The sequence below is a fragment of the Leucopleurus acutus genome, assembly GCF_964270905.1.
Source record: "Leucopleurus acutus genome assembly, chromosome: 12".
NCBI lineage: Eukaryota > Metazoa > Chordata > Mammalia > Artiodactyla > Delphinidae > Leucopleurus > Leucopleurus acutus.
The window spans coordinates 35751912-35777801 of NC_139154.1; the positions used below are offsets into that span (position 1 = coordinate 35751912).

Here is a 25890-nt window from a genome sequence, read left to right on the forward strand (position 1 = left end):
TAGACTCCCGTGTGAAGCCAGATTCTCCTACTACTAGAAATAACTGCTAAGGAGCCGCTTGCCTACATCTAAAGGCAAGGAGATCGTCATTATTTCATGGCCTCTAGTTTTCTTTGAAGGTGGGCTTGTGGGTTTCAGTTTGAAACTAGAAACTTTAAATTCCAAATTGCTTGCTCAATTAGTAAAACCAGAACATTAAGTAGGATTAGATCCTTTCTACCGGAATGGGACCACAGAGCACAAAGGTGAATTCAGTGTCTCCAGTTTTAAGAGTGTTATTTCCTATAGTAAAAGTAGTACTTTGAGATTTTGTGCATCCTTCCCAAATTTGCTAGAAGGGTCAGCACCCTGGAGAAGGCAGTTGGGAACTTACTTCCCAGTCAGAAAATTCTCCTGCTTCTGAAACTCATGCCCAAGAAAATGGGCCAGGGAGTGACCTTAAGGAATGTTAGAACTGCAGGGGATGTCGTAGGTGGTTTACTTTTTAACGCAGTTCTTGAATAGAGGGGTGAACTGAGGCCCAGAGAGGACAACTTACTTACGAGTTTCACATCCAGAGACATTCTTTCTCTACACTGCTTGGAGGTATTATTCGAGTTTAATGAAAGTTTTATAACACAGGCAGACCTCGTTTTATTGCGCTTCGATTTGTTACACTCTGCAAATATTGCATTTTTTTTTTTTTTACAAATTGAAAGTCTGTGGCATCGAGCAAGTCTGTCAGCACCATTCTTCCAACAGCATTTGCTCACTTCCTGTCTCTGTGTCACGTTTTGGTAATTCTTGCGATATTTCAAGCTTTTTCATGATTTCATACATTACGGTGATCTGGGATCAGTGATCTTTGATGTGACTGCTAGGACTCGCTGAAGACTCAGATAAGGGTTAGCATTTTCAGCAATAAAGTGTTTCTTTAAACTTTTTTTTTTTTTTTTTTTTTTTTTTGCGGTACACGGGCCTCTCACCGTCGTGGCCTCTCCCGTTGCGGAGCACAGGCTCCGGACGCGCAGGCCCAGCGGCCATGGCTCACGGGCCCAGCCGCTCTGCGGCACGTGGGATCTTCCCGGACCGGGGCACGAACCCGCGTCCCCTGCATCGACAGGCGGACTCTCAACCACTGCGCCACCAGGGAAGCCCGGAAGTGTCTTTTGTATGCACTTTTTCTAGACATAAAGCTGTCGCACGCTTAGTAGAGTGCAGTGTAGTGTAAACATGACTCTTACATACACCAGCACACCAAAACGTTCGTGTGATTGGCTTTGTCGTGGTGTCTGGAACCAAACCCGCAGTAACTCTGCGGTCTGCCTGTGTTTGTATCAAATCTGAAATATTTGTATTTACGATGAACTCTTCTCTTCTCATTAACACTTTACCAAATATAGGATGTGTACTCGTACAAGCAAGTGGGCGTGTCTCTGAACAGGATATTCACCGTCAATCCCAAAGGAGAGCTGGTGCAGGAGCACGCGAAGACCAACGTCTCCTCGTGAGTATTGTGCCCCTCGCCGTCATCGCTGTGTCATTGCCTGTTGTCGTCATCTTGACCTTGGAGTGGTGTTTCACAGTCAACAGTATACCTTTTTAATCCTTCGGTGCCTATATTTTAATCTTTAATTCCTACAAGGGAAACGTATGTTAACGTCTCGGATTTTGTCCAGAACCTAGCTTTTGGACAGCCTGCATTATTAAATCAGATCCCCACCGGGTCGAAAGTTTAAACGAGTGGTTAGATGCTGCTGCAGAGTGGAATGGCATGAATTTGAAAACTACCAGCTTACATTTGCCGAATTCGTTTTGAAAGCCTAGAATGCGAATTAGAAATATAGCCAGATTAAAATATCATGAGAAGATATAGTTACAGATGAAGAACCTATGTAGCCCTTCACATTACTGACCTGTAATAACATTCTCACCAGAAACATGGCTATGTGACGGTAAGAATTCTCGTATTTTGGGCCGAAGCGCATTCTCCCCAAGGCCGTGGGCTGAACTGGGTTACTGTTTGCAGTGAGGCCTCCTGGCTGGCCGGGAATCTCCCTTCACTTGGATATGTCTCTCTTTGGGCTCCTGACCTCTTAGAGTGGAGAGCGTTTCCTCAGCTTTGCCCACTGGGTGATGTCGGGCAGACAGGTGTCGTCCTGCCTTGTCCGTTTCAGAGGCCGTACCCCTGTTGGTCTGATCCCTGCAGACCTGGAAAACGGCCTCTGGCCTGAGCGACCCCAGGGGGCCTGCTGGGGCCCTCCTTATGTGGAGGAGTTGGACTGGGGGAGTTGGGGTCTAGCGGCTTCCCAGGGATTGGTTTTTTGGTTTGATAGAGATCTAGGTTCCCCTAGGGCAGATTTTCACTTTCAAGATGATCCTTTTACCCGTTGGGAGTCTAATCCAGCTTAAAGAGGATAGTTCCATGCTAGAGGGCGCCCTGGGGTCTGCCTCCCTCCCCCATAGCCAGGCCAGGACCTGAGTAAGCAGTTCCCAGGGTATGTGGGGCGAGAGGGCAGTGGGGGAGCCAGGACCCGCCTCCATCCTTCACAAGGGGAGGCCGTGCAGGTGCTGCCTGATGGGCAGAACGACAGCAGGGACTCTTTCTTCCACACCCCTTTCCTTACGGTTTCTCCCTCTCCTGAGTTCTGAGCGGCCGCCCTGATAACGTCTCAGTTCCCTCTTCTCCGTCGTTCCCCACGTGAAAGTCTCTCCTCGGTCTCGAGGGGAGAGCGGATTTCCATTTAGGGTCGAAAGAACTCTGAGCTGAAGGCACACTGCCCTGAAGTGGCAAAGGTTTCTGCCCAGGCAGCAGCCCGGTGGCATGTCTTGTCATAAGAGGTGTTGAAAGGGGGATGCCAGCATCTCCGAAGGTCTGCCCAGGAGGCCTCTGAGGTTATCCCGTTCGCTGAGACGCTGGGGTAAAAATGCACGCTTTGCCCACGCCTTGGGGGAGGAAACTTTATTTATCTCCAAGGAATGGTGTCTTCTTCCACCTAGACCGGGAGATGTGATTCTCCCTGTGGGAGAGAGACTCTCCTTCCCCAGTTTAAGCACACACTTTTCTCTGGTGGTACCAAACTCGGTACCACCATTTCAGAGCCAAGTGGGTGCTTGCCCGTTGGAAGCTGGGACATTGTCTCGGAGAAGTCAGGGGCCCACGCCGATGGGGGGCTTCAGTGCTTTCCTTCTTGGCATTGATGGCCAGCAGTGTGTGAGCTCTGCCTGCTCTGAAGGAGCCCCGTGCATGGAGGGTTGGTCCGAGAGGCACAGACGGAGCTGATGATGAGCCGTGAACTGCCCCCTGCAGGGAGGGGCCCCCTTCCAGAGCCACAAAACTCAAACAGACAGGTCTCCAAGCCAGAGGGTATTTTAAAATTTTGTTTTAATCCCTAGGAAAGACGATTCTTATTAAGAGAGATTTTCCCCATTTTGTGCAAGCACAATGTTTCTCATAAGTTCTTTGGGGGTCCTTTATTAAATACACACACACACTCATCCTTATTAAAAAGTTATTTTATGCCTCAGAACATGCTAACTCCTTGAGTTTGGATTTCAAAAGCCTTTTTGGTTCTTAGCAAATTAGAGCTGGAGAGGGACCGGCGGCTGTCAGGGAGGACTCCGAGGATATGCAGGGAGGCCTGGGCTTGTCACAGTTTCTGGTTGGAGGTGCCCGGAGGTCTGAGAATGCATATTCAGTAGAGCAACTTTCTTTTGGTAGTTCTAGGCCACAGAAACTAATACGCAACATCTTCTTGGGAATACACAGAAAACAGAGTGAGAGAGTCTTGCAGGGAGCGTTGAGAAACACTGATCAAGTCCAAGTCCATATTCATAAGGACCTGAGGCCCAGAGAGGGCAAGACCACCTGCCCAGGGTTCCACAGCAGTAAGGCGGGCGTCTTGACCCAGGTCTCTTGACCCTCATGCCAACTATGGCTTTTTTTCCTGAGGCTGACAGTTGGCCAGGGCGAATTATCTTGTAGTGTTCATGGTTTATTGTTGAATAAATTTATGGGGCATCGGCTCACATTATTTTCCCGTGGCATACGTTATCTGGTTTAATTCTCACGTGAGCACTGTGGACAGTTTTCATTTTCTCCCTTTACGGCTGAGGGAATCGTGGCTTAGAGGGATGAAGCCACTTGTCAGAGGTGGCACAGCCCATAAATGGCAGAGCTGAAGGTCAGATTGGCGTCTCCTAACCCCGGGGCCCAGTGCCCTTTCATTGCACAGTGAGGCAGCCTCTGGGTGACGCTCCGAAGATGTGACTTCTCTGTGATTCTTGTCTCCACTGCCCCCAGGGCGGGCGGCTGTACGTCTGTCATGCTGTCTTGCTTCTGCTCCTTTGAGTGAAGTCAGGTCACACCCGCCTTGCCCATGAGGCCATCTCCGACTCCCCTCCTTGGCAGACTCTCTGATTTCCCGTTAATTAGTGAGGGATTATTCTAGAACAGCCTCCCTCGTGTTAAGCACATGGTCCATTCTTGGGGGTCCTGGATCCCTCCTGACTCCCGGGCACCGCTCGGGGGATACGTGCCGGTGTCCCGCGTGGCCGAGTGTCCCTCCCAGGCGGTGACGTTGTCCATCTTCCTCCCAGGTATGTGAGACTCTGCGAGGTGGTCGACCACGTTTTCCCCTTGCTGAAAAGGAGCCATTCTTCAGACTTTCCCTGTTCAGATACATTCAGTAACTTCACCTTTTGGAGAGAACCACCGCCACCCTTTGAAAACCAGGACGTTCATTCTGCATCAGCATAGTACGTTCCGGGCCACTTCCTGGCATCCTGTGGAGATCAGGCGCCCCCATTAAAGGATAGGTTTGGGAACCTGCAGTCATTTGCTTAAGAGCAGAGGAGCATTTCTCTCCCGGTGCCCCTGGCCGGGGTTGACATTTCTAAGCGATGTGTACGTCCTAGACGGGGCGTCGGGTGCGTCCCTGGTGGGGAGGCCATGCCCGGTTGAGGCTTCGAGCCTGTGGCAGCGCTGCCCTCCCCAGCCTGCTGCAGGCTGGGAGCGGTTAGTGTGCAAGAGGGGCTGTGAAGCGGGGTCCCTGGGATGATGGGATCCAAGGAGGGGCACCAGGTTTGCACGACTTCTGGGAGAGCGGGGGACACGTTTGTGCCACGTGGAGGGCTGTGCAGGGTCCCGTGACCTGAATCTGAGGTCTCGGAAGGGACTCCAAACCCCACCGTTCTGGGCCTTGACCTTGCGGATGTCCCCTTGTGGTGTTTGCCGACTGGTCTGATGGTTTTAATTCCTCTGGTTAAAGCTAACCTATATAACTGGCATATTTTCCCCTACTTTTGTGGCACAAGGCTGGAATATTTATGCCTTAACGCACCCGTGGCAGATGTTTTATTTAGAATGTGCTTTTTCCAGCTTCCTGTACCTCTGCGATGCCTTAAGTTCAGATTATAGGAAATATTATTAGGGCAGTATTTCGAATCAGTTCGACACTCTGCCAGCAACCTGTCTGGCAACGCGCTGCCGAAAACGTGGGCTCGCGCAGAGCTTACGCCAAGCGGTGACGGTGTCAGTTTCTTTTGGGAGCTCTCAACAGAAACTGGTTGGTTTTAAGAAAATAGTTTGAAGAAGTTAAATTATATTCTTTGTAGATAGTATTATTTATTACCTTACTCTGATTGGGTTACTGCTATAAGCATTTTAGCCATGTTCTTTCTATTATAACTGTCAGTAATACATTAAAAAGATATACGTGTTAGACCATCCAAAGAGCCTTATTCTGTAATTCTCACAGCACTGACCTTCTTTTGGAATTTATGAGTCATACTTTTTATTTCCCTTAGCTTTTCCCACTCAGATTTAAGGGCAAGTGGATAAGTAGTCATTTGAGTGACATTCGTCAAGCCGGTAGAAGATGATTCTTTTACTTGTTTGTTAAATTGGCCTGTGGAGAAGAGAATAATTTGAAAAGTGAAAGAATTATTTTGGTAAAAGATTTCGCTTTTCGAGCTCTTACTTTGTTAAAGAGCGTTTTACTCCGGTGGTTGAGATGCTCTCCTATTTAAATCGCATGGTTAGAGTCCTGGAGGCACACAGTGAAACAGTTGAATGCAGTTTTACTCTTTCTGTGAAAGAAAACCCAGAGGCGTTGCCTCCCCTGTCGCCGGTGGGCTCTGCTGGCAGCGGAAGCCTTTCCCGAGCGGTTCGCGCGTGGCCACCCAGAGAAACGCAAACACCCGTGCGTAGCTGGTCGCAGGTTCGCGGAGCAGCACACGCCGCATGTGCAGATGCCCTTTTGGAGGCATGAAAAATGATTTAAAATAGTCCTGCCTTAACCTGGGCTAGCCATTAGTGACCTTCAGAGGCTACCTTCATTCTTTCTGTCACGAGGGTATTTTGCGGTGAACTTTAACTGCTGTGAACTAAGTAGAAGACGACCAGCTGTACTCCTCTCGCAAGCGCATGCAGCTTTGGACCCCCCAATTTTGATGCACCCTAAGCTTCCACGCCACTGCCCTCTGAAACAGAGCACGCCTTCCAGAAAGTCGCACTCGGGTCTGTGTCAGGTTCAGAGTGTGACCCCTGGAGAGGCAGTGACATTCACACCTGCCTCGTGGCTTCGGAAAGCGGGATTTGTGCCCGGGCCGTGCTCACGCATGTGCGAGCTTGTTTATCTGTGTTCACACAACCGTAACTCAGTGACCCCAAAGCCACGTGCTAGGATGCTGTGTTTGGGCCACGCATTTCAGAGTTGCCCGATGGAAACGAATCCCTCCATCGCGACAAGTCATCAAACATTCATCACACGTGATGAAGAAAAGTATATGTCCCTGGTACATTGGAGAAAATGATGACACCTTCAAAGAGGAGTCCCTTTTCCATTTTAGGTTTGGATCGCCACTTTAAATATATTTTATTTACGATGCTTGATCTGTATTTGTGTTTGCTGGTACGATGATAAAAATCACTGTAATACTTCATTGCATTGTGCTGGATGCAAAGCTAGGATGTATTGTAACAAATGAGACGAATGACAGACTTCCCTGAAAATCAGGTGTGTGAATTTTAAATAGTTTTTGGTAAGTTATTAAGATGCTGATTTCCTACTGTGTGATATCAAGCATGTTATTTTCTACTCAGTAAACAAAAAAACGAAACCCTTAATGCTGTGAACTGTTCATTCAATATTTGGAATAAAAGAGCCCGTCTCTTCTGATGCCCTCGGTGAAATACTGACCCTCTGTGTGCACTCGGCGGCGGGGGCGGGGGGAAGGAGGGGTGAAGACAGAGAGGAGAGGAGAGGGCTGCCCCCCTGGGCTTGTCCCACCTTGATGGGAGTGACTCGAGCAGGGAGGGTTCCGTTAAACGCTGTACCTGAGGCGCCTCCCAGGACCTGGCCTGTAATCGGTGTTTAACACGTGGCTCTTACACGGGTGGGCTCCGTTCCCTGTTCTTGAATGGGATGTCAGTCAGGTGGCAGCCACAAGAGAAAACACAGGAGAGGCTCAGGAAAACCAAGCTTATTATACTAGCGGCTTCTCAGAATGGGAGGCAGCTCGCCAGCAGGGCCACGTGGGGAAGCACCAGGGTGGTCAGGAGGCAAAAGACAAGTGATGGGGGGGGGGCGGAGCTGAGGCCACGGCCTTTGCTGGGATTTCTGCAGGAAAGGCAGGGCAAGGTGAACAGCTTAGGACTGCCTAGTGCAAATCATTTCAGTGGCCTCTGAGCTATAGGGGTGGCCCTTGGTTGCCTGATTAAGGCAGAGGACTAGTGCCTCCTGGGGGTGCACAGGCCAGACAGGAGGCCTGGCTCTGGATCAGCTAGTTTGCACATCACAGGCGTGCTTCAGCTGGGCCCTTTGCTATCCCTAAAACATGGCCAGCCCGTCTTTCCCAGCCAGCAAGTTTTTTAAGATCCCAAAACACTATAATATGCGTAAAATAAAAGACACGATACAGGTTCCCTTGCGTCATGTCCACTGTCCTCATTTTTTGGACACTTTCTGTGGTATACCCGATTTGTCTCTCATTTTGAACAAATCAGCCAAAACCCTTGGCGAGTTTACCCAGGTCACCTGAACGCCGTCGTAACTCCTATCGATGTTGTGCATCGTCGACACAATAGGATGCCTGAGGCATCCTGTTATTTACCTGTGTGCGTCAGCCTGAGTGTTTCGGGAATAAATGTAAGAATATTGGTCCCTCTTTGAAATGCTTCAAAGATGTCCCTGGTACTCTGGTACAGGGTGCCGGGCTGAGCTCCTCCTGAAGCCCAGATCCAAACAGTTCATCTCTTCACGCCTCTGTATCTTAAAAACAAAACAAACTCTCATTTAGCTGAACATCACAGATTTATTCCAACCCTGATTTCAAGTTGTAGGTGCTTTTATCTGGAAAGCAAAAATCAGTATAAACTGCATCTTGGGCCCGGCGATCCCCACCTGCTCTCCCATCACCACTTTGTCTCCGTGGAGCCAGTAGGCTCTGCTGTTTCCATTCGGTTGCGCAAGCAGCCCTCACACATGCGCCGGGGAAACCAGTTCGGTAGCTTGCATTTCCCCAGTGTCTCAGCTGTAATCACCTGAATATTCAAAATACTTCCTATCCTTGTTTTCAAACCCTGATACACCCCACCAGATTTGCCAGTGCCGTCATGGGACCTCAAGGAACATTGCCGATGGGTCAGTGACCGCCGGCTTTGGACCTCAGAGTGACCTTTCCTATAAAAGGTAACGCAGGCAGCCCTGGTACACACCTGGGACAGGAGAACAGGAGTGGAGGAAAGTTACACAAGCCCCATTTAAAAAAATGAAACTCTGGAATCTGACTTCCTTGTTCCAGCAGGAGTGTTGTCCTAACCAGCTGTTCCAGGGAGCTTTGTGACATCACCCATCATTTCCTACTTGTCTGCCTCCCCTTGAAAGTGTCTGTACAAAGCACTGTGCCCTGCTTCTACGGGTCTGCAGTGGTGGGGGGTGGCGGGGTATCCCGTCTCTGTGCTAGGCAAAGATAAGGTGGTTAAAAGCGCCACTAGAGGGCTTCCCTGGTGGTGCAGTGGTTTAGAATCTGCCTGCCAGTGCAGGGGACATGGGTTCGAGCCCTGGTCTGGGAAGATCCCACATGCCGCGGAGCAACTAAGCCCGTGCACCACAACTACTGAGCCTGCACTCTAAAGCCCGCGAGCCACAGCTACTGAGCCCACGTGCCACAACTGCTGAAGCCTGTGCTCCTAGAGCCTGTGCTCTGCAACAAGAGAAACCACCGCAATGAGAAGCCCGGGCACTGCCCCGCTCGCCGCAACTAGAGAAAGCCCGCGCGCAGCAACGAAGACCCAACACAGCCAAAGATAAAATAAATAAAATAATTAAAAAAAAAAAACCAACCCAACCAAAAAAAAAAATGCCACTAGAGTCTCCTTCCTGTTTCTGACCCCTTTCAACTCCTGCTGCAGTGGCAGGTGGAGGTGGGTGTCACCACCACCGCGATAGGTCTTGGTGTCTGCAGAAAACCAGGATTTGAGCAGACAGAAGCTGGCCCTGGAAGTCATTGGCCCCCAGATGGCCACCGGGGGGCGCAATCTGTTTTGGTTGGCAGTTCAACCTTTAAACACATCGTCCTGGCTTGACAAAGGCCCCTCCCTGTAGTGCTTGCCTTGGAGGCCAGCCAGGTGTGTTGTGAGCTTATGGGGAGAGAAAGGAGGGACCATTCTGGTACCAAAGTGCCTTCAGTTGGCATGGCCCCAGGTCAAACATCATTAACCAGCCTCGAGGACAGAGCAGTTTGTGGCAGCTCGTCATTCAGGTCTAAGACCCATTGAGATTCGTGGTTCTCAGAAGTATATGGTCTCAGGGCCTGTAGCGGCAGCATCAGAGCTTGCTAGAAATGCACGTTCCTGGGCTCTTCCCTGGGCCTCCTGAATCAAACCCTGGGCATGGGGCCCACAGTCTGTGCTAATAAATCCTCCCCAGGATTCTGATGCACGCTCAAGTTCCAGAGGACACACCTGAGGCCGGATCCTGTTCCCAGGGAGCCGCTTCTGTACTATAGCCGCTGGCATCTAACTTTGGCCTGGTCAGGGCCACAGAAAGCTGCTGAAGGTTGGGGGCCCCTGGAAACCCAACACAGCGCCTCGACCGAGTCCAAGGTGTCCCAAGCCTTTGAGGCTCAGCTGCCAGCCTGAACCACCTTCCTGGGCATCTCGGGCCGCTGGTCCCGGCTGGGAGGAGATGGGAGTGCGTGTGAACCCGCAGACCTGGGCTCGGCCCGGATTTCTGACGGCTCCCTTCCTCCCCCAGATTGCTGGAGCCTTGAGCTGCTGTCCTGATGCCAGCGATCCTTTCACTGGTGCAGGAAGTCCATTCAGCCTTGCATTGCTTTTAATGAGTTTTGCAAGCAAGTAGCCTCTTCCGGTGACTCATTCTGCCTTTTGTGAACCGGAGATGGTGGTTTTAGGTTTCACTTTGGAAAGTAACCACGACTTCTCTGCTGCTGGAATCCGAACAAGTTACATTCATTTTGCAACAAAGAAATGTAAGTGTAGGAGCGCCAGTCATATTTCTGCTCTGATTGTAAAAACATCCTTTTCCGAGATGCATGACAGAGCCAAGCTAGGAAGAAATGGTTTATATTTTCAAGGAACACATTCATTTGGGAACTTTATATTTTTCCTTCCAGAGTGGCCTGATAGTTTCGCTTTTATTCTTTTGTCTTTTTGATTCATATTTCAGGGATATCCTAAAAATAAACAGTGCCTGTTGACTGAGTGAAGCCGTTAACCTCTGTTTTATTGAGGGAGATCTAGTTCTGGACAAAAGTTCGTGTTCTTGTCTTCATGCAGCACACAAAGGACGATAATGGAAATAATTTCTTACGCAGTAAAATTGTTTTCATCTGGACCTTCTGCAGAAATAAGTTTACGGTACCCAGATAGGCGAACCTCTTAGGACTGGAGAGCGTGTGTTAAGTGGACAAATGCTACGCAGCATCTTTTCTCCAATTCAAACAATACAGGGATCTTCAAAATGTTGCGGTGTTGAACTAAATCATTTTTATATAGTTGTATTTAAGTACGCATAAACAGAAAGCAAGAGCCCTAATACAATAATAAAACCAAAATGCCTTCAAAATTAAGAGCAGATAAAACTAAAGCACCAATGAAATTCAGATTAACCTGAATGTTATGTGGTAGAAAATGGTGTATGAAGGCTGGCGAGATGGTGCTGGATTTGGGTTTATGATAGACGTATCCGTGTTTTATGTTTCATTTGTCAGCCTGATCCTTTTGATTTTTTGAGCATGGCGGGTCATCGTTTAAATCATTATTAACACTGACTTCTGCAAAACACAGTAATGAAGAAGTTCTTATTTCCCATTTCCAGCAACACTGACGGCTAATGAGCGGTTGCAGATTCTTCCAACAGGATGGGGGTCCCCTCAGTAAATTGTCTGATGGGATAAGCGTGGCACTGATTTGGAAATGGGGACTTCGGTATTTAGCCAGGGCTCACACTACCATTCCATCGTCCTAATCTTCTCTGTTTGAAGTGCCCTAAAACTATCGTTTGGACATCGTGCGACATCATTCGGTACTTAACGCATCAGCACACTTGGAGGCTGGGTCTGGGGTGCCCATCGCCCTTCTCTCCTCCAGGATTCTGGTTGATGGAGCACAAGTGAAGAAAATGGGCACTCACGGGTCAGCTTTTTTCCCCAAAATGACAGAAGTTATGGAAGTTGCCTGAAGTTTCATTGGAGCGTTTAAATATCTCTTTTCACCCCCGACACTAGAAAATTCCTCCCGTCTTTGGCTCCGTGGAGAAGGGAGCGTGCCTGCCGCTTTTGGGCCCAGCTGGCCTGCACCCGCATCGTGCAGCAGAAGCTCAGCGCCCCCACCCGCCAGAGGGAACAGCGAGGATGAGGCCTGCTCGGCAGCCCCTCACACAGGGCGGGGACCGTCCCTCCAACGATGTGGAGGGTCTGATGGGCTAAATGCACATCTGCATGCATTAGGGGAGGCAGGTGGGCAATTCTGTTTCCAGGGAACCAAAGCGATTTTGAAACTTCTAAGGGTGGTTTTGCTTGCTTTGGGAGAAAGTTGGCGAGTGGTCAGGTAAGAACCTTTGCGTGAATTTGGGGGGCCCTGGGATGGCTGTCCCAGGCACTGGGGAACCAGGCCTGGCACCTCTCCTGCCCATGAATGACAATGAACTTGACTCGGGCCTCAGAGAAGGCCTGGCTTTTTCTTTCCGCAGAACGGCAGTACCTGGCAACTAGCATCCTTTTACAACAGTGTAAAATCATCAGCTAAAGTACAGAAATTGAAATTCAGATACAAGAAATAGTTTAGGGCTGTCGATGTACAATGTATGAAAACGAGAGCTTATGAAAAGGGCAGACGTTAAAACTGAGCGTGTCCTGCGTGTCTGTGGGAGGGTCTCACCCATGCCTGTGGGTAAAACATGGCTTTTCTGAGGCCGTTTGTTTTCGGTATAGTTGATATGCCTGTTCATATTGATAAAAGAAATGTTCACATATTGAGTTCCGGGGAAGTCATTCTGGCTTATACATGAGCTAACTCGAATTTTATGCTAATTAGAACAGCTTTCTTTGTGACCTACCAAACACACCTTGTACATCTGCTTTAATTATTAACGAAAAGGGCGCAGTGACCAGAGCTAAAGAATGTCCATTTAAAAAATAAAGATTAAACGCCTCCGCTCCTGGGACACCAATGCTGGGACTCCTTTGACGATAGGACTCCCTTCCCAGGTGCCGAGGCCATACTGACTCGCTGTGCACATGCTGGTCTGTTTTTTTTTTTTTTTTTTAAGGTTGAAGAAATATATCCCTGACTTACTCCACGTCCTTTGTTCTGATAAGATATAAAACTGTGCTGAAAACCATGCTTCTCTGGAGCACTTTCTCAGAGTCATCTGGGAAGGTGGCTTCTGGGCTGTAGGTCCTCAGTGTGGCTCAAATAAAACGCTTTTTTATTCTTATTAGAGATCGTTTATTGATTATTTTCTTTGACAATATGTTCATTGAAACAAGTCCTCTAAGGACATCTCTCAACTGGCGCGCCGATAGGCCGCATTTACAGTAGTGCCCCTCTGAGCGTCTCTTTCCAGTGTACGGAGTGCTTGCACATTCCTGAGCTCACTGGCTTGGACCCTGCCGCCACCCCCCCCCCCCGCCCCCTTCCGCAGGCGCGCCTCAAGCATCTCTCAAGGCCTGGTGTAAGCCTCACCTTCCTACGGTCTCCGTGAAGCTCTCTGGACGGCTGCCGCACGCCAGTCATTCAGTTCATCCTGACTTGCTGAGCAAGACGGAGCCGGGCCAGGAGCAGGGAAGTCTCCCTTTCCCTGTGTCATCCCACTTCAACTCCGAGCCCCGTAGAAGGACCAGCTCTTATATTTCTTTTCCAAAGCAATGATTGCAGTGCCTGGCGCCCCGTTTATGTCCAGAAAGGTTGCTTTGTAACCCTAGTCGGTCTTGCAGTCTTTCCTCACGGGCACCAGCATCCTACCTGGGCATGAGTTTCCTCATCTGTGAAGTGGGAGAGCATCGTTATCCCTGCTGGCTCCACACGGTTGCCATGAAGCAAATAATGGCACAAAATTATGGGCACGTCTGTGCTTTGGACATGGCACAATCCTGAGCTTTATTGTCATTGCTGTTTCAGATCACTTTTTGCATTCGCTCTGTTTTACTGAGGAGAAAATTGACGTTCAGAGAGACTGTGATTGGTCGAAGGTCCTCTGATAAGTAAAAGGCAGAGCAGGAACTGGGGTCTCCAAATCTAGCATGATCTCAAGTGTTAACAGGCCCTGTCCCACTGCACCCACTGAAAGTGGCAGACGTATGGGTGGCCACTGGGGCGATGGAGGTGAAGTGAGCTAAGATCAGAGCAGCCCCATGGTGTGCCCAGAACTCTACACACAAGAGAGGCACCAACATGTGTCCTGGCTGAGCTGATGGAGACAAGAAGGACACAGAGCAGGGATTAGGCCGTGAGAAAGACCTGAAGCATCTTCCACAAATTACTCAGGGTTGAATCATTGTGTGTGCCGCAGTGCCTTTTCGAACTAACACATTTTGAAAAAGGGGGTAAGCGCTTCCTGTTTCGACCAGAAACGAATGCAAACCAGGCCCTGTTCCTCTCACCAAGCAGAGCTTGACCTTTCAATTCAGAAGTATCTGCAGAGACCCAATTCTGCTTGGGTGGGCGAATGGAGCACGTGTCACTGAAACTCCTGCCAAAGACACCGACTCTGGGCTGCACTGGAGGACTCGCCAGGCACCGTGAAACCTACCGATTGGACGCACCAGAGTGTGAACCGAGGAAGTAGCATCTGGGCCGCGGGAGTGAGTGAATGGTACTCGTCTTTGGCCTTCTGTTCTTTGTTTGCCACAGATGTGTTACAGCAGCCTAGGAACACAAAGGAATGACCCTCATGTTCAGTTGCTGAATTCCTGCTGTATAATATCCTGGTGGAAATGTTAATTGGTTTTGGACTTACTGTGAAAATGGGGTAGGGCATTTGGAGACCCTGAGCTTTAGGAGGTAGAGCAGAGGTGGTTAGCTGTCCTCTGAAGAGTCCTGCTGTCCTGGAGAGTCGTTGCTGAAAAACAGCTTCCTCCCAGGGACTAAGTTCCCCATTCCCCAGCCCCCAGCCCCACATCTAGGTGGGGCTGTGTCACCCCCATCTTGGCAATGGAATTATAAGCAGCAGTGATCTGACCACCTCTGGGCCAAAGCGGTTGAAAACCAGGTGTGCCTTTTTCACATTCCCTGTCTCTCTGCATCACTGGAAGCGAAGGTCTCCAGGGCAGAGCCACAGGATGGAAGGAACCTGGATCCCCGACTCACTCTGTAGTGGGCCGCCTGCCAAGTACGCAGATGAACTTTGCAGAGGGAGAAATAAGTTTCCATGGTGATAACCTCTGAGATTCAGAGGTTTATTTGCGACAGCAGCTGGTGCTACCTAACTGATCCACAGAACGAGAGAACAGATGAGGGAAGGGATTCTGGTTGGAGAGAAGCACGGTGACAGAGCAGTCCTGGGGAGGGAGGTGGCCCAGGCCTCCTGTGACAGCGAGGTCACTGTGCTTTAGGAGAAGTGGTGTTTCGTCCTGAGTTCTGTGTTTTCTTTTCCTGTTTGTTAAAGAAGGAGAAAAAAGGAGGGAGGTATTTGACAATGTGAAAACATGCTACTGAGAAGCTTTCTTCTCCCATAAGATGCTTTTTCGGAGAAGGGAGGAATTAGAACTACATTGAAAGAATGATAAGCAGTAACAAAGAAGCAACTCTCAGCCCCAGGAAAAGTAAAACGTTATAGAAATACAGAATATCATGGCGTTTATACTAGGAGGTTTGGGGATGGGAAAAGAGGGTGTATGAAAGATAAAATCTTCATCTGCCATAGTAAGTCAGTAAGTAGCATCTCAATTTGGTTAATGCAAATATTATAGTACGTTCATGTTATTTAGAAATAGAAAAAATGAAATACCAGAATCAACAGCTGAAAGAGTTGGAAAGGCCCGTCTCCAAGGAGCAGAATGGGTATGTGTGTGGTGGCCAGGCCAGGCTAGCATTTGGTTCTGTGTCTTCTAGTAACACTCTTTGACTTTTAGGACTATGTGAATATATTATTATGGTTTCAATAAAACAGATGAAAATTATCAAAGGATGCCAGCAAAATAAAGAACGACACAGCAGGAGCAGGAAAGAAGCAGGAAGAAGAGAGAGAAATGACCTGCGGAGACTAGACCCAGCACCCGCCTCCCGTCGCCTCCATGCTTCCACTGTTCCTAAGGGACAAGGCTTCTTCACTCATCAGACTCTTCAAGGACAGTCCTTTGTATTCCATCCAGTGGCCAGATCTCAAGAGCACCAATCCATTTATTTATAAGCTGCTTTTTGCCTAGAGTGAGTGTTTATGGGACAGTCAGTGGTGTCTGGTACCTTAGAGCTAGTACTTGACAATAAAGCCAGCCTCTGAAGGAGTAAAGTACATTGCAGACCCACTATACGCCTGAACAAATGCTAGCTGCTAGGGGCTCCGAGGAGCTCGTGCTCAGGAGGAGATGGACGTTTAAGAAATGGTGTGCTGAGGTGGGGCAGATGCAGTGATAGAAATGTCCAGGGTCCTAGGCGGGGGTGGCAGCGTGGAGGGAAGGGTAAGTTTATCTGGGGGCAGGGACGGTGGGTGTTAGGGAGGTGCCTGGACTGAGTCTCACTTCTGGCTGAACAAGTCTCAGACCCTCTCAGAGCCCCCCGGAGCCCAGCTCCGAAAACGTGTGAGCAGGGGGGACCCACCTTCTGCCCGCTCCCCTCTCGACCTCCGAGCCCAAGGCTGGCCGGGTGGGATCCCAGCATCTTCACACCTGAGAAGAGGGAGGCGGAGCCTTATCTGGGCTCAGGTCCAGGTCATCTCCATCCCAGCTCTTCTCCTGTTCTTCCAGGAGAGAGGGGGCTGTGGACACCTTGTCCAGGTTAAAAAAAAAACCCTGATATTTGGTTCCTACAGGCCTGTTAGTTCTTGGTGCGGAATGGAGGAGGAGTCACTGATAGATTTCAGTGCGTTCTGGCTGGGAATCTCTGAGCGTAAAGTTTGCGAGTTTTACGTGAAGAGAAGCAGATTCTTGGTGGGGAGGCAGAGTGTTTACAGACCCCGTGGGCCTCCGTTGTCCTTGGGGAGGCTGCAGCTCTGTGCCCCCATCAGAATTACAGCTGTGGCTGTTGCTGGTTTAGAACAGAGAACCTTCGAGTTCCTACCATCAGAGATCCTCAACCTTGATTGGATTTTAGAATTAATGGGAGGGGGGTGGTATTTTAAACATCACTGATGTGAAAGTCCTGCCCCAGACCGACTGGATCTGAGTCTCTGGATCTCCATCCTCCAGGGAGGTGGGGCTCGGCTTGCTCGGCAGTGCTCACGTCGTAAACTCTGATTATTAGAGATTTGAAAGACCCAGACAGTGGGTTCAACCACAGCAGCGTGATGGTGGATTTTATCTACAAAAGGATAGAGACCTTTGTGAGCCGGGGGAAGGAGTTGTTTTATGAGGGTTATTCCATCTTCTTGAGTAACGCAGAGAGAAAAAAACCAAAACGGAATTGTCAGGAAGCAAAACGCTACACATAAATGTGGTATGCTCTGCTGAGGGAGCAGAGATTGATGTGAGACACGGTTAGGCACTGGGGGTGCCAGGAACGCCTGGGGAAACAGATGAAGAGACTTTAAGAGGCAGAAGGGAGCCTCTAATACATACGGAGACTTCAAATTTCTCAAGTTTTCAGGAAGACGGCGGTGTCTCAAATGTCACTTTCTGAAGAGCCGTCTATTTGCAGCCATCACCCCGAACCTCCTCCAAGGTGAAGGCTTCCTGCTGAATTTGTGCTTCTGGAAATAAAAACGCAACCAAAAAATGGCCAGACTCACTGGGCTTCTGCTGAAGCTGAAACCAAGCAGACTGAACTTTTCCCGTGTATTTTCCATTTCTTGTCCTCTCACAGAGATTTCTGAAATCTGTAGCGGTGTCTGGCTGGGTGCTGAACTGTGCAGTGAACTGGTCTCGCCACCCTAATTTTCACAGAGCTAGGGATTTGCTAGGGTTTTGTAACATTTGTGGGTGGTGGTGGTGGTGCTGAGGTAATCTTGTGGTTCTTCATGGATCTTTGGAAAAATGAGGCATACGAGAGACTTGGCATTGGATTTCTGCCCCTTTGCAAGTGTTAAAAAAAAAAAAAATCACATCCCTTCCATTGGAAGGAGCTCAGGAAGCAGCCGCTTTGGAACAAATCCATCCAGAATCTACTTTCATCAGGACCTCTTTCTCTAATTCTGAGTAGAATGAGACATTTGAAAGGAGAATTATTTTAGATTCGATTTCTTTGGCCTTTAATTCCTACGTGGAAATTTAAAAATGGGAACCAATTTAGTGTCCATATTTCAGAGCATTCTTCAATGTATATTTGGGCTCCGTGTGCAATCTCTCCAGGGCTGTATTAGACTATATGGCTGAACTTAACATACAAAGCGGAATAGAATAAAGGTGAATTTTCAGAAGAGGGGAAATGTGGCCTTGGAGTTAATTATTGTCTTGTTTTCTCCCATCAGAGCTTTTGATGATACCCATGGAATAGTGATAGGAATTGAGGGAGTGGGTTCACACCTTGGGGAGTGTGAACCCCCAAGATTCACACCTTGTGAGGGACACCTCGGGGAGTCCCCATCAGGAGGACAGCTGCACTCATAGACACACATGGAATTTGATGTGAATGCAGAGTCTGGTGGCAGCAGCCACCCTGTTGGTTTCAGTCTGCATTTGATCAGATGGAATAGCCTGGGGGACTATGGGTGACGTAAAACATCCCAAACACTATCCCAACAGCCTACTCGCTCACTGACCTTTCTGCGGTTGGTAAAGTGGTCCTCAGAAGAGATCACATTTTAGAATCATCTTTCAGTTTTCAGTTGTGCAACATTTCAGGTGGATTATGGATTTGATACCCCCTCATCTCAGGCAAATATCCACTCTCCGGTTGGATTAAGTTTTCTGTTTATTTAACCGAAGGTGCAGACACCTATTGGAAGTGAGGTGGTCACACGGCGCAGAGAGCAGAGGATTCACTGCGATGCATTAGAGTTTCCTCTGGCCCTTCATTTATCTGCAGGACAATAGCCAAGTAGGATAGTCTCTCACTGGGTCTATGAAAGTAAATTTTTTATTGTTCTGTAATACCCAAGACAGCCCAGTCCTGCAAGTTCACCCCTGGACTGTCATTTAATATTTTTTTATTTAGAGAGAGAAAGAGGGTGAGGGAGAGGGAGAGAGAGAGAGAGGAATTGGTTCACAGAGTTGTGGGTGCTGCAAGTCTGAAATTTGCAGGGCAGGCTGGCAGCCTGGAGACCCAGGGAAGAGGTGATGTAGTTCAAGTCCAAAGGGAGTCTGGAGGCAGAAGTCTTTCTTCCTCAGGGGACCTCAGTCTTTTCCTCCGAAGGTCTTCAATTGATTGGATGAAAACCACTCACATTATGGAGGGTCCTCTGCTTAACTCAAAGTCTACTGATTTAAGTGTTAATCCCACCTAAAAAATTACCTTCATAGCAACATCTGGACTAGTGTGTGACCAAACATCTGGGCACCAGGCATAGTCTAGCCAAGTTGATGCAGAAAAATTAACCATCACAGATGATAAAGCTGAAACTCAGAGAAACGTGGGCTGGTGTACCTAGGACTTGAGTCGGGAGCTGACTCCAGAATTTGTTCCATCGAAGCCACACCGTCTCATTTAGCGCGTGTATGGATGGGTAGGGGCACCGGACCTGTTAACCCCGGGGTCTGCTGATGGCAGCAGGCATTTTTCCTGCCTTGATAACCTTCTGGTCACCTTACTGGGAGAAAAATCTGGGATTCCCCCAGGCTTCTCAGGATAGCATCTCTGGAAGACAGTTCTCGAAGACCTGGCTTTGCGGGAAGGTAAGGATTCCTGGGTAGATGCTGGAGGCTGGCCCAGTTCAGTTCAGTTCGATTGAATCCAGCCTGAATTCTTTTGCCCTGACCATGCGTTGGTTTGCTGTGGGCTACAGTGTAGGGTAGGAGAAACAGAAGAAAATACGTGGCTCGTGCCCTGTGGCTTTGGTGGAGAGGGAGGCAGGCAAGCACAGAAACAAAGACTGCACAGAATAGAGAGGACTGGGGTACATATTATAGTGGGAACCCAGGGCTGCCCCCGGGGATGACCTGCCGCATTACTCAAATCAAACCTTTCTAATTCAGTCCTTAATAGACAATACTGAAAAATACAATTTTTAAAAGGCCTATTTAAATATGTGTTGCTTTGACATTTTAGCCAAGCTTATTTTGCCTTTGACAGAGAGCTTTATGATAAAGAACGTGTGATCAGCGGTGACGTGAGTATGTGTATGTGTGTGTATAATTTATCAGAAAGAACCAACAAACATGGATTTGAATCCTAATTGCTGCTGAAATTAAAATAAAGGTAAAATGGAGACTCTCATGGAAATACATAATGAATGCATGCCAAGAATTTTATTTAACTCATTAATTAATGAGGGAACCAGTAAAATGTACAAGCAGGTTCAATGGAGAATTCAAAGAACACACAAACACAGGCAGTCAGGAATTGGGAAATGAATTTGCAAATAGATGCAAAACAATTCAGTGTCCACAGGGCAATTATCAGCTGTGTCTCCGAGGACCAAAATTCACTTGCATTTCCGTGGACAAGAATTGTTTGCATTACTGTCAGTTTTCTACAGTTTACAGAGTAGAAAATAGCACAGTTTTAGATATCTTGAAAGGATGCTCTAGAAAAAACACCTAGTAATCTGTTTTATTCCCATTTCAGAGACTTTCACAATTTTTTCTCTGACCCCGGAGAACACTGGGATAGTGGCTTTGGGCATGTTATTTAACCCCGTCATTCCTCATCTGTAAAATCAAGCTGATATTTCTTCACCGTCTTGTTTTGCAGGTGAAAAATAATAACATACATAGAAAGTTTCTGACATAGAGGATTTTTCCAATCAATATTAGATCTTCTTGCACTGTATTTTTTTTCAAACGGATACGCGAATTTGCTCTCCCATAATCACCCGTGCATTTGTCCCTTCCACTTTTGCTGTAGGCCTATGACACCAGGCACGTGCCAAGCTCTCATGCGCAGCTAATGATCACACGATGAGCAAATCGAAGGCTAGGAGGAGCTTTAGATCGGTGGCAGGGGGTGTTGAAGAGACAGACCCACAAGTACATCAGTAATTATGATTTCCTGTGACACGCACAGGGATAACGAATCCTGGGAGGGTGGCCCAGGGCATGTAAGTAGTGGCTCAAAGCAATGACTCAGGAGCCACACTGCCTGGGCTAATGAACTGTGTCCACGGGCAAGTTACTTAACCTCTCTGTGCCTCAGCGTCTTCGCCTTTAAAATGGGGAGGATACCTATAGATTGTGCAGATTGAATAAATGAATTAATGTTTGTGAACATTTGAAGCAGCTCCTGGTGCCTATTCAGTGCGTTCTAAGTATTAGCTATTACTATTTAATGAATTAATATACGTAGATTGAACAAAAAGTAGTTTCTCCATAAAAACCTAAGTCAGGGAAGGACAGAAATCATAGGACAACATTCATATCTCCTGGTTGCTAGACTGCACTGATACACCACACTCAGGCAATCACTTGATGTTACCGTGTTCTGTCTTCTCCCGCGGGTCGTTTCTTCCCCAGGCTGAGCTGGTACGGAATTAAATCTTATGGACCCTCCTCGGGCCCTAGCCCGGCCAAGGCTCTCTGTGTTGGTGGGAAGGGTTCTTTTTCCGTTCGGGTAGGAGCAGCGGGAATAATGAAACTGAAGCTGAGATCAAAGCCGCACAGGCTTTATTCAGTGGCCAAAAGATGGAGAAGCGGGAACTAAGTTCACAGAGCAATTTCTTGCCCACGTGGCAAGAGGAATTTAATTTACAGAGTAAAGACAAAGGGAGGAGGAGTGAGGCTAATGACGGGGGGCATATGCATTAGTCTGTGGGGAAGGGGTGGGACTTTTCGAGGGGGAGGGGTGCCACCCCCTTTTTATCCTTTTTTGGTCCTTAATGTCTGGCCCTGGTCGTTGGTAGGTAGGTGTGTCATTTAATATGCTGATGTAGTCGAATCAGCATATAATGAGACGGGATCTGTTGGAGGTCAGATTGGTCACCACCTTGGTCCCAGCTGGTTCCGTCTGTTTTTGTTTGTTTGTTTCTTGGGGGCTTCCTTTCTTATCTCTGGACTCTTTAGCTTAAAGATTTATGTTTAACTCCTGCTAAAGACTGATTGGCCTGGTCTTTTGGCCTCAGTGGCTGCCGGTCTTGAATGCAGGGGACACGTGAAGGAGGTTGAAAACAGACTAGATTTAAAAGGGTCTTGCAAACCCTTAACGACCCCCAGAAAGGGTGAAGATGCTAACGCTATGGGCCTTTTCTCCTACCCAAATGGACCAGCTCCTGTCAGCTCTGCAGAACAGCCTCCGAAGGCATTTTTCACAGTTTTCACCTCGTCAGAGAAGGCATCTCTGATTCTCTGCTGTTGTTTTCTGTGTGTGGCACAGTCTTCAGTGCATATAGAAATCTGATGAGTCACCATTTGACCCAGGGTTAGAGCTACAAGGGGTGAAGTGATGACTTGAGCACGTGTTATGTACCAGGCATCGTGAGGGGAGCTTCTTATTATAAACCTCATGCTCAAGACCACCCTCAAGGTGAGGGGAGTGAAGGCCGGGTGTATAATGGACGTAGCCTCGAACCCAAAGCCGGTGTCAAAGCGGCTGAGTTCCTCTGCACGGAGATGGTGAAGACCTGGCTCTTCACTGGCTATGACTTGCTGTTGGGCAAGCTTCCCTGAGCCATGCTGCTCAGTGGTAAATGGAGGGACAGGTGAGCAGAGAAGGGGGTACGGACAGGGAATCTCTCACAAGGCTTGGGGCCCGGCCGGGTGGGCTGCCGGGCTGGGCTGGAATGGATCTCACCGGCCACGCCTTCCCGGCTCACTGCCCCCAGCCCAGCCACACTGAGCCACCAGCCCTCCCCATCGCCCCAGCTCTTTCCTCCCCTGAGAAATCTGGGGACCATTTTCTGAAAACGTTGGCCAGATCCCAGGCAATCCCTACGCTAACTTCTGTTAGTAGTTCCCAGTCGTAGAGACAAGAGCGTCGCCGCAAAAGCAAGCTCGAAGGGCCCTGGGCGGGCGGGCTAAGACTGCCTTGCCTGTCAGGAGTCCCCCTCCTCACTCCTGGTGTCACCCCCGGAGAGTCCCTTCTCTCTCCGGGCTCCTGTTTCTCCACCATGAAGTTAACTGATGGGGCTGGACCACAGTTCTCCAAGTGCGGGCTCTGGGCTGGCAGCCTCAGCACCACCTGGGAACTCATTAGAAATGTGTGTTCTCAGGCCGCACCCCAGACCTCTGGAATCAGGCGTTCAGGACTCAGAGTGCAGCAGTCTGTTTCCCCAGGCCCTTTGGAAGGGGGTGGTTCTAGTATAACCTGAAGTTCGAGAACCACTGGTTAGGTGAATTTTAAGTTTCCTTCTGGCTCAAAGAGTCTACGATTCTCTCCTCTAATCTACGAAGAGGACAGAGTATACCTATTACCAGTAACATCTGGGATGATGACCGGCAGGAGAGTGGCCTCACACGATGAAAATGGGGCTGAAATAGGTGGCTCTGGAAGTTCCTTTCAAGGCATCGCCTATTATCGCTATTACCTAAATGCCATTTGCTAGTTTATTGAAGCAAAAAGCAGACCTGTGGGAAGGTCCTGACACCCTGCAGTGAACGCATTAGGAACAGCTCTGTTGTCCCTGGAAAGGTGCCCTGTGGGCAGCACCTGAAGAGGGAGGCTGACAGCACCATTGTGCATCTCAGAGCGGACACTGTTTCTCCTACTGGTTGCTGACACAATCGGGCAAGTGTGCACTGGCTCGGCCGGCCTCCAGCTGCAGCTGTGTGCCCCGCGCTCCCTGGAAGGGCGCCTGGCAGCCCGAGAAGGGGCGATCTGTTTCCCCGGGAGGATCCCCGGCTCCTGTGGACAGGTTTGTCGTTCACAAAACTTCTGCTTTCCCGAGCTAGCCTGGGACGGAGCCAGGAAACAGTTATCTCAGAGCCTAGCACGTAGTAGGTGGGGTGAACATCACACATCGTCATCACTGCTAAGAGTTGCTTCGGGGCTCAAGCGGAACCCCAGAATCAAATTTGGGCAGCTCCTTGGCTCCTGGTGTTGCCGGGAGGGACACATGACCTCAGCTTCCCGCGTTCCCCAGCTCCTGTCTAACGGACAAGCCGTGGAAGGAAATTACATTTTGCCACGTGGCAGGCTTGATGGTTTCACGTCTACGGTATCGCATTACACTCACCATGGCATTGCTGGGTGGAAGTTGTTTCTAATTTCCAGATGAAAACTCTAGGGTGCAGAAAATAAAGATCCTGACCAGAGTCACACAAAAAGTGAGTCTAGAGTCAAGATACTAAATTTAATTTCATTTATTGAGTGCTTATTATGCAGGCAAATAATGTACTCATTATAGAATGGGTTTCTGTTTCTAATTATCCTATGTATTTAGTTATTATATCTACTTCTTTTTATTGATTTTATTTAATGTATCTATTTAATTATTCTAATCATCCCAGTAATGCTTTAAATAGGTGTTATTGTCACCATTTTACAGATGAGGAAACTGAGGCTCAAAGGGATAAATTAACCTACCCTTGGTCACAGAGCTAGGAAGTGGCTGGGCTTGAACTGTACCCCAGTAGGTATTTGGATGGATGGAAAACGTCATAGTCTGTTCTCAGCCGTGTTCCTCTGTGGTGTGGATTTGAGTGTATCCTGGAAGAACCTTGCTTCCTATCCATGGTTGCAGTGTCTGAATTTTCACCAGCTTAGAATACTTAGGCTTCTAATCTCCTTTAGCCCCCTTTAGCAAGTGATTCATTTTCTCAGTGAGTGTGGTTAGTCCTGGACAGGTGAGCCATCAGATAAGTCACATGAACTGTACATGATGAGACATTCGGTGAGGCGTTGATGTCACAAGCTCACACACTGAGCACGTAGTTCATCTACAGGCTTTCCTTTGGGCAGAGGCACCTCGAGGGGTATGGGAACCCCTGGAGCTTGGGCAGGAGGTGGGGCACCTGTCCAGAGGAGAATTCCGAAAGGAAAGGGATGGATGAAGAAGAGGGAAGGAAAGGAGAGGGATGAAGAAAACCTTCACTACATTTGCCTCTTGGGGCCATGTGCTCTCCATCTTTCAGATGAAGAAGTGGGCCTAGAGATGTTGGAAGACAGGTTCGGTTAAACTGGAGTCACTCAGTCAGCAAATCTTGACGCCCACGACAAACTTATTCTGAGCACCTCTCTGTGCCAAGGAAGGGGAAGACAGAGAGAAGACACCATTCCCACCTGCAAGAAACCCACCATCGCGTGGCAGATAGAAACCCACCATCGCGTGGCAGATAGAAACCCACCATCGAGTGCAGATAGATAGGCTATCCTAAGGGATCACACAACAGGACACGGTCTGTAATTTTTGTCAAGTAACCTAAATTTCACAGATACGAGAACAGTGGAGAAAACGCCCTTCCTGACTTCCAAGTAACAACGATGAGCGTGGGGTCTGCAGGTCACAGAGCACATTCACACGTCAGCCAGAGGATTGGACGCATGGCTGGTGAGGGAATAAATACCACCCCACGTAGACATGTTTTGCTGAGTCTAAGATCACACGACCTGTGAGGGGCAGAGCTGGAACTTAAACCTGTGTCTGAGGTTTGAAATCTCATGTGGTTGCCAGCAACAGGGTAGGTGAGCAGGGGCAGCGCTGGGACAGTGAAGTCTATGGATGGGAATAAGCTGGGGAAGGCTGGGGTGACATCACCCAAAGTGTATCCCTCAGACCCGAGAGATTCAGGTCAGAGCCGAGAGCAGGAGATAGAGGCAGAGAGGTCACAGAACGGCAGCGTGCCTCACGGCAGAGTCCTGGGGAGGCCAGGGAGGGGAGGGAGGAGGGACGGGCAATTACTGACTCTGATCGGGCACCAGGCATTTTACATGATCTCATTTAATCGTCACACGAAACTACGACGTGGGTTCGTGATCTTGCTTAGGGATGAAGGGAGTGGCTTGCGCAAGTCTGCCTTGTTAAGCAGCGTCAGAGGTGGGTTTTGAACACTACTCCCTGCCGGACTCCAAGCCCACTTCTATTCCTACACTGGCCGGCATCCCCATACTGGGTTCCACCCCATCCTGTAAGATCTTTACTGTGGCATCCGTCCCAGCTGTCCTGCCCCAGCCATGTTTCCTGTGGTGACTCGTGGTGGATCGTACTCTAGTAACAACTTTAGTTTGGTGTTAGGGTCTTACAACCATCTAGTGGAGTAAACTGGTAT

General features: G+C 48.8%; 1 protein-coding gene across 5 annotated transcripts in view; it reads left to right on the top strand.

Moving 5' to 3' along the window:
- Positions 1-4738, top strand: part of LPIN1 (lipin 1) — a gene marked incomplete at both ends in the record, with an annotated part of 116223 nt that extends 111485 nt beyond the window's left edge. For all 5 annotated transcript variants that reach the window (XM_082851265.1, XM_082851266.1, XM_082851268.1 and 2 more), the window contains 2 exons: positions 1383-1486; positions 4579-4738. In XM_082851265.1, the coding sequence (XP_082707391.1) occupies positions 1383-1486; positions 4579-4738 (264 nt within the window). The remainder of the gene's footprint in view (positions 1-1382; positions 1487-4578) is intronic.
- Between the last annotated feature and the right edge of the window lie 21152 nt (positions 4739-25890).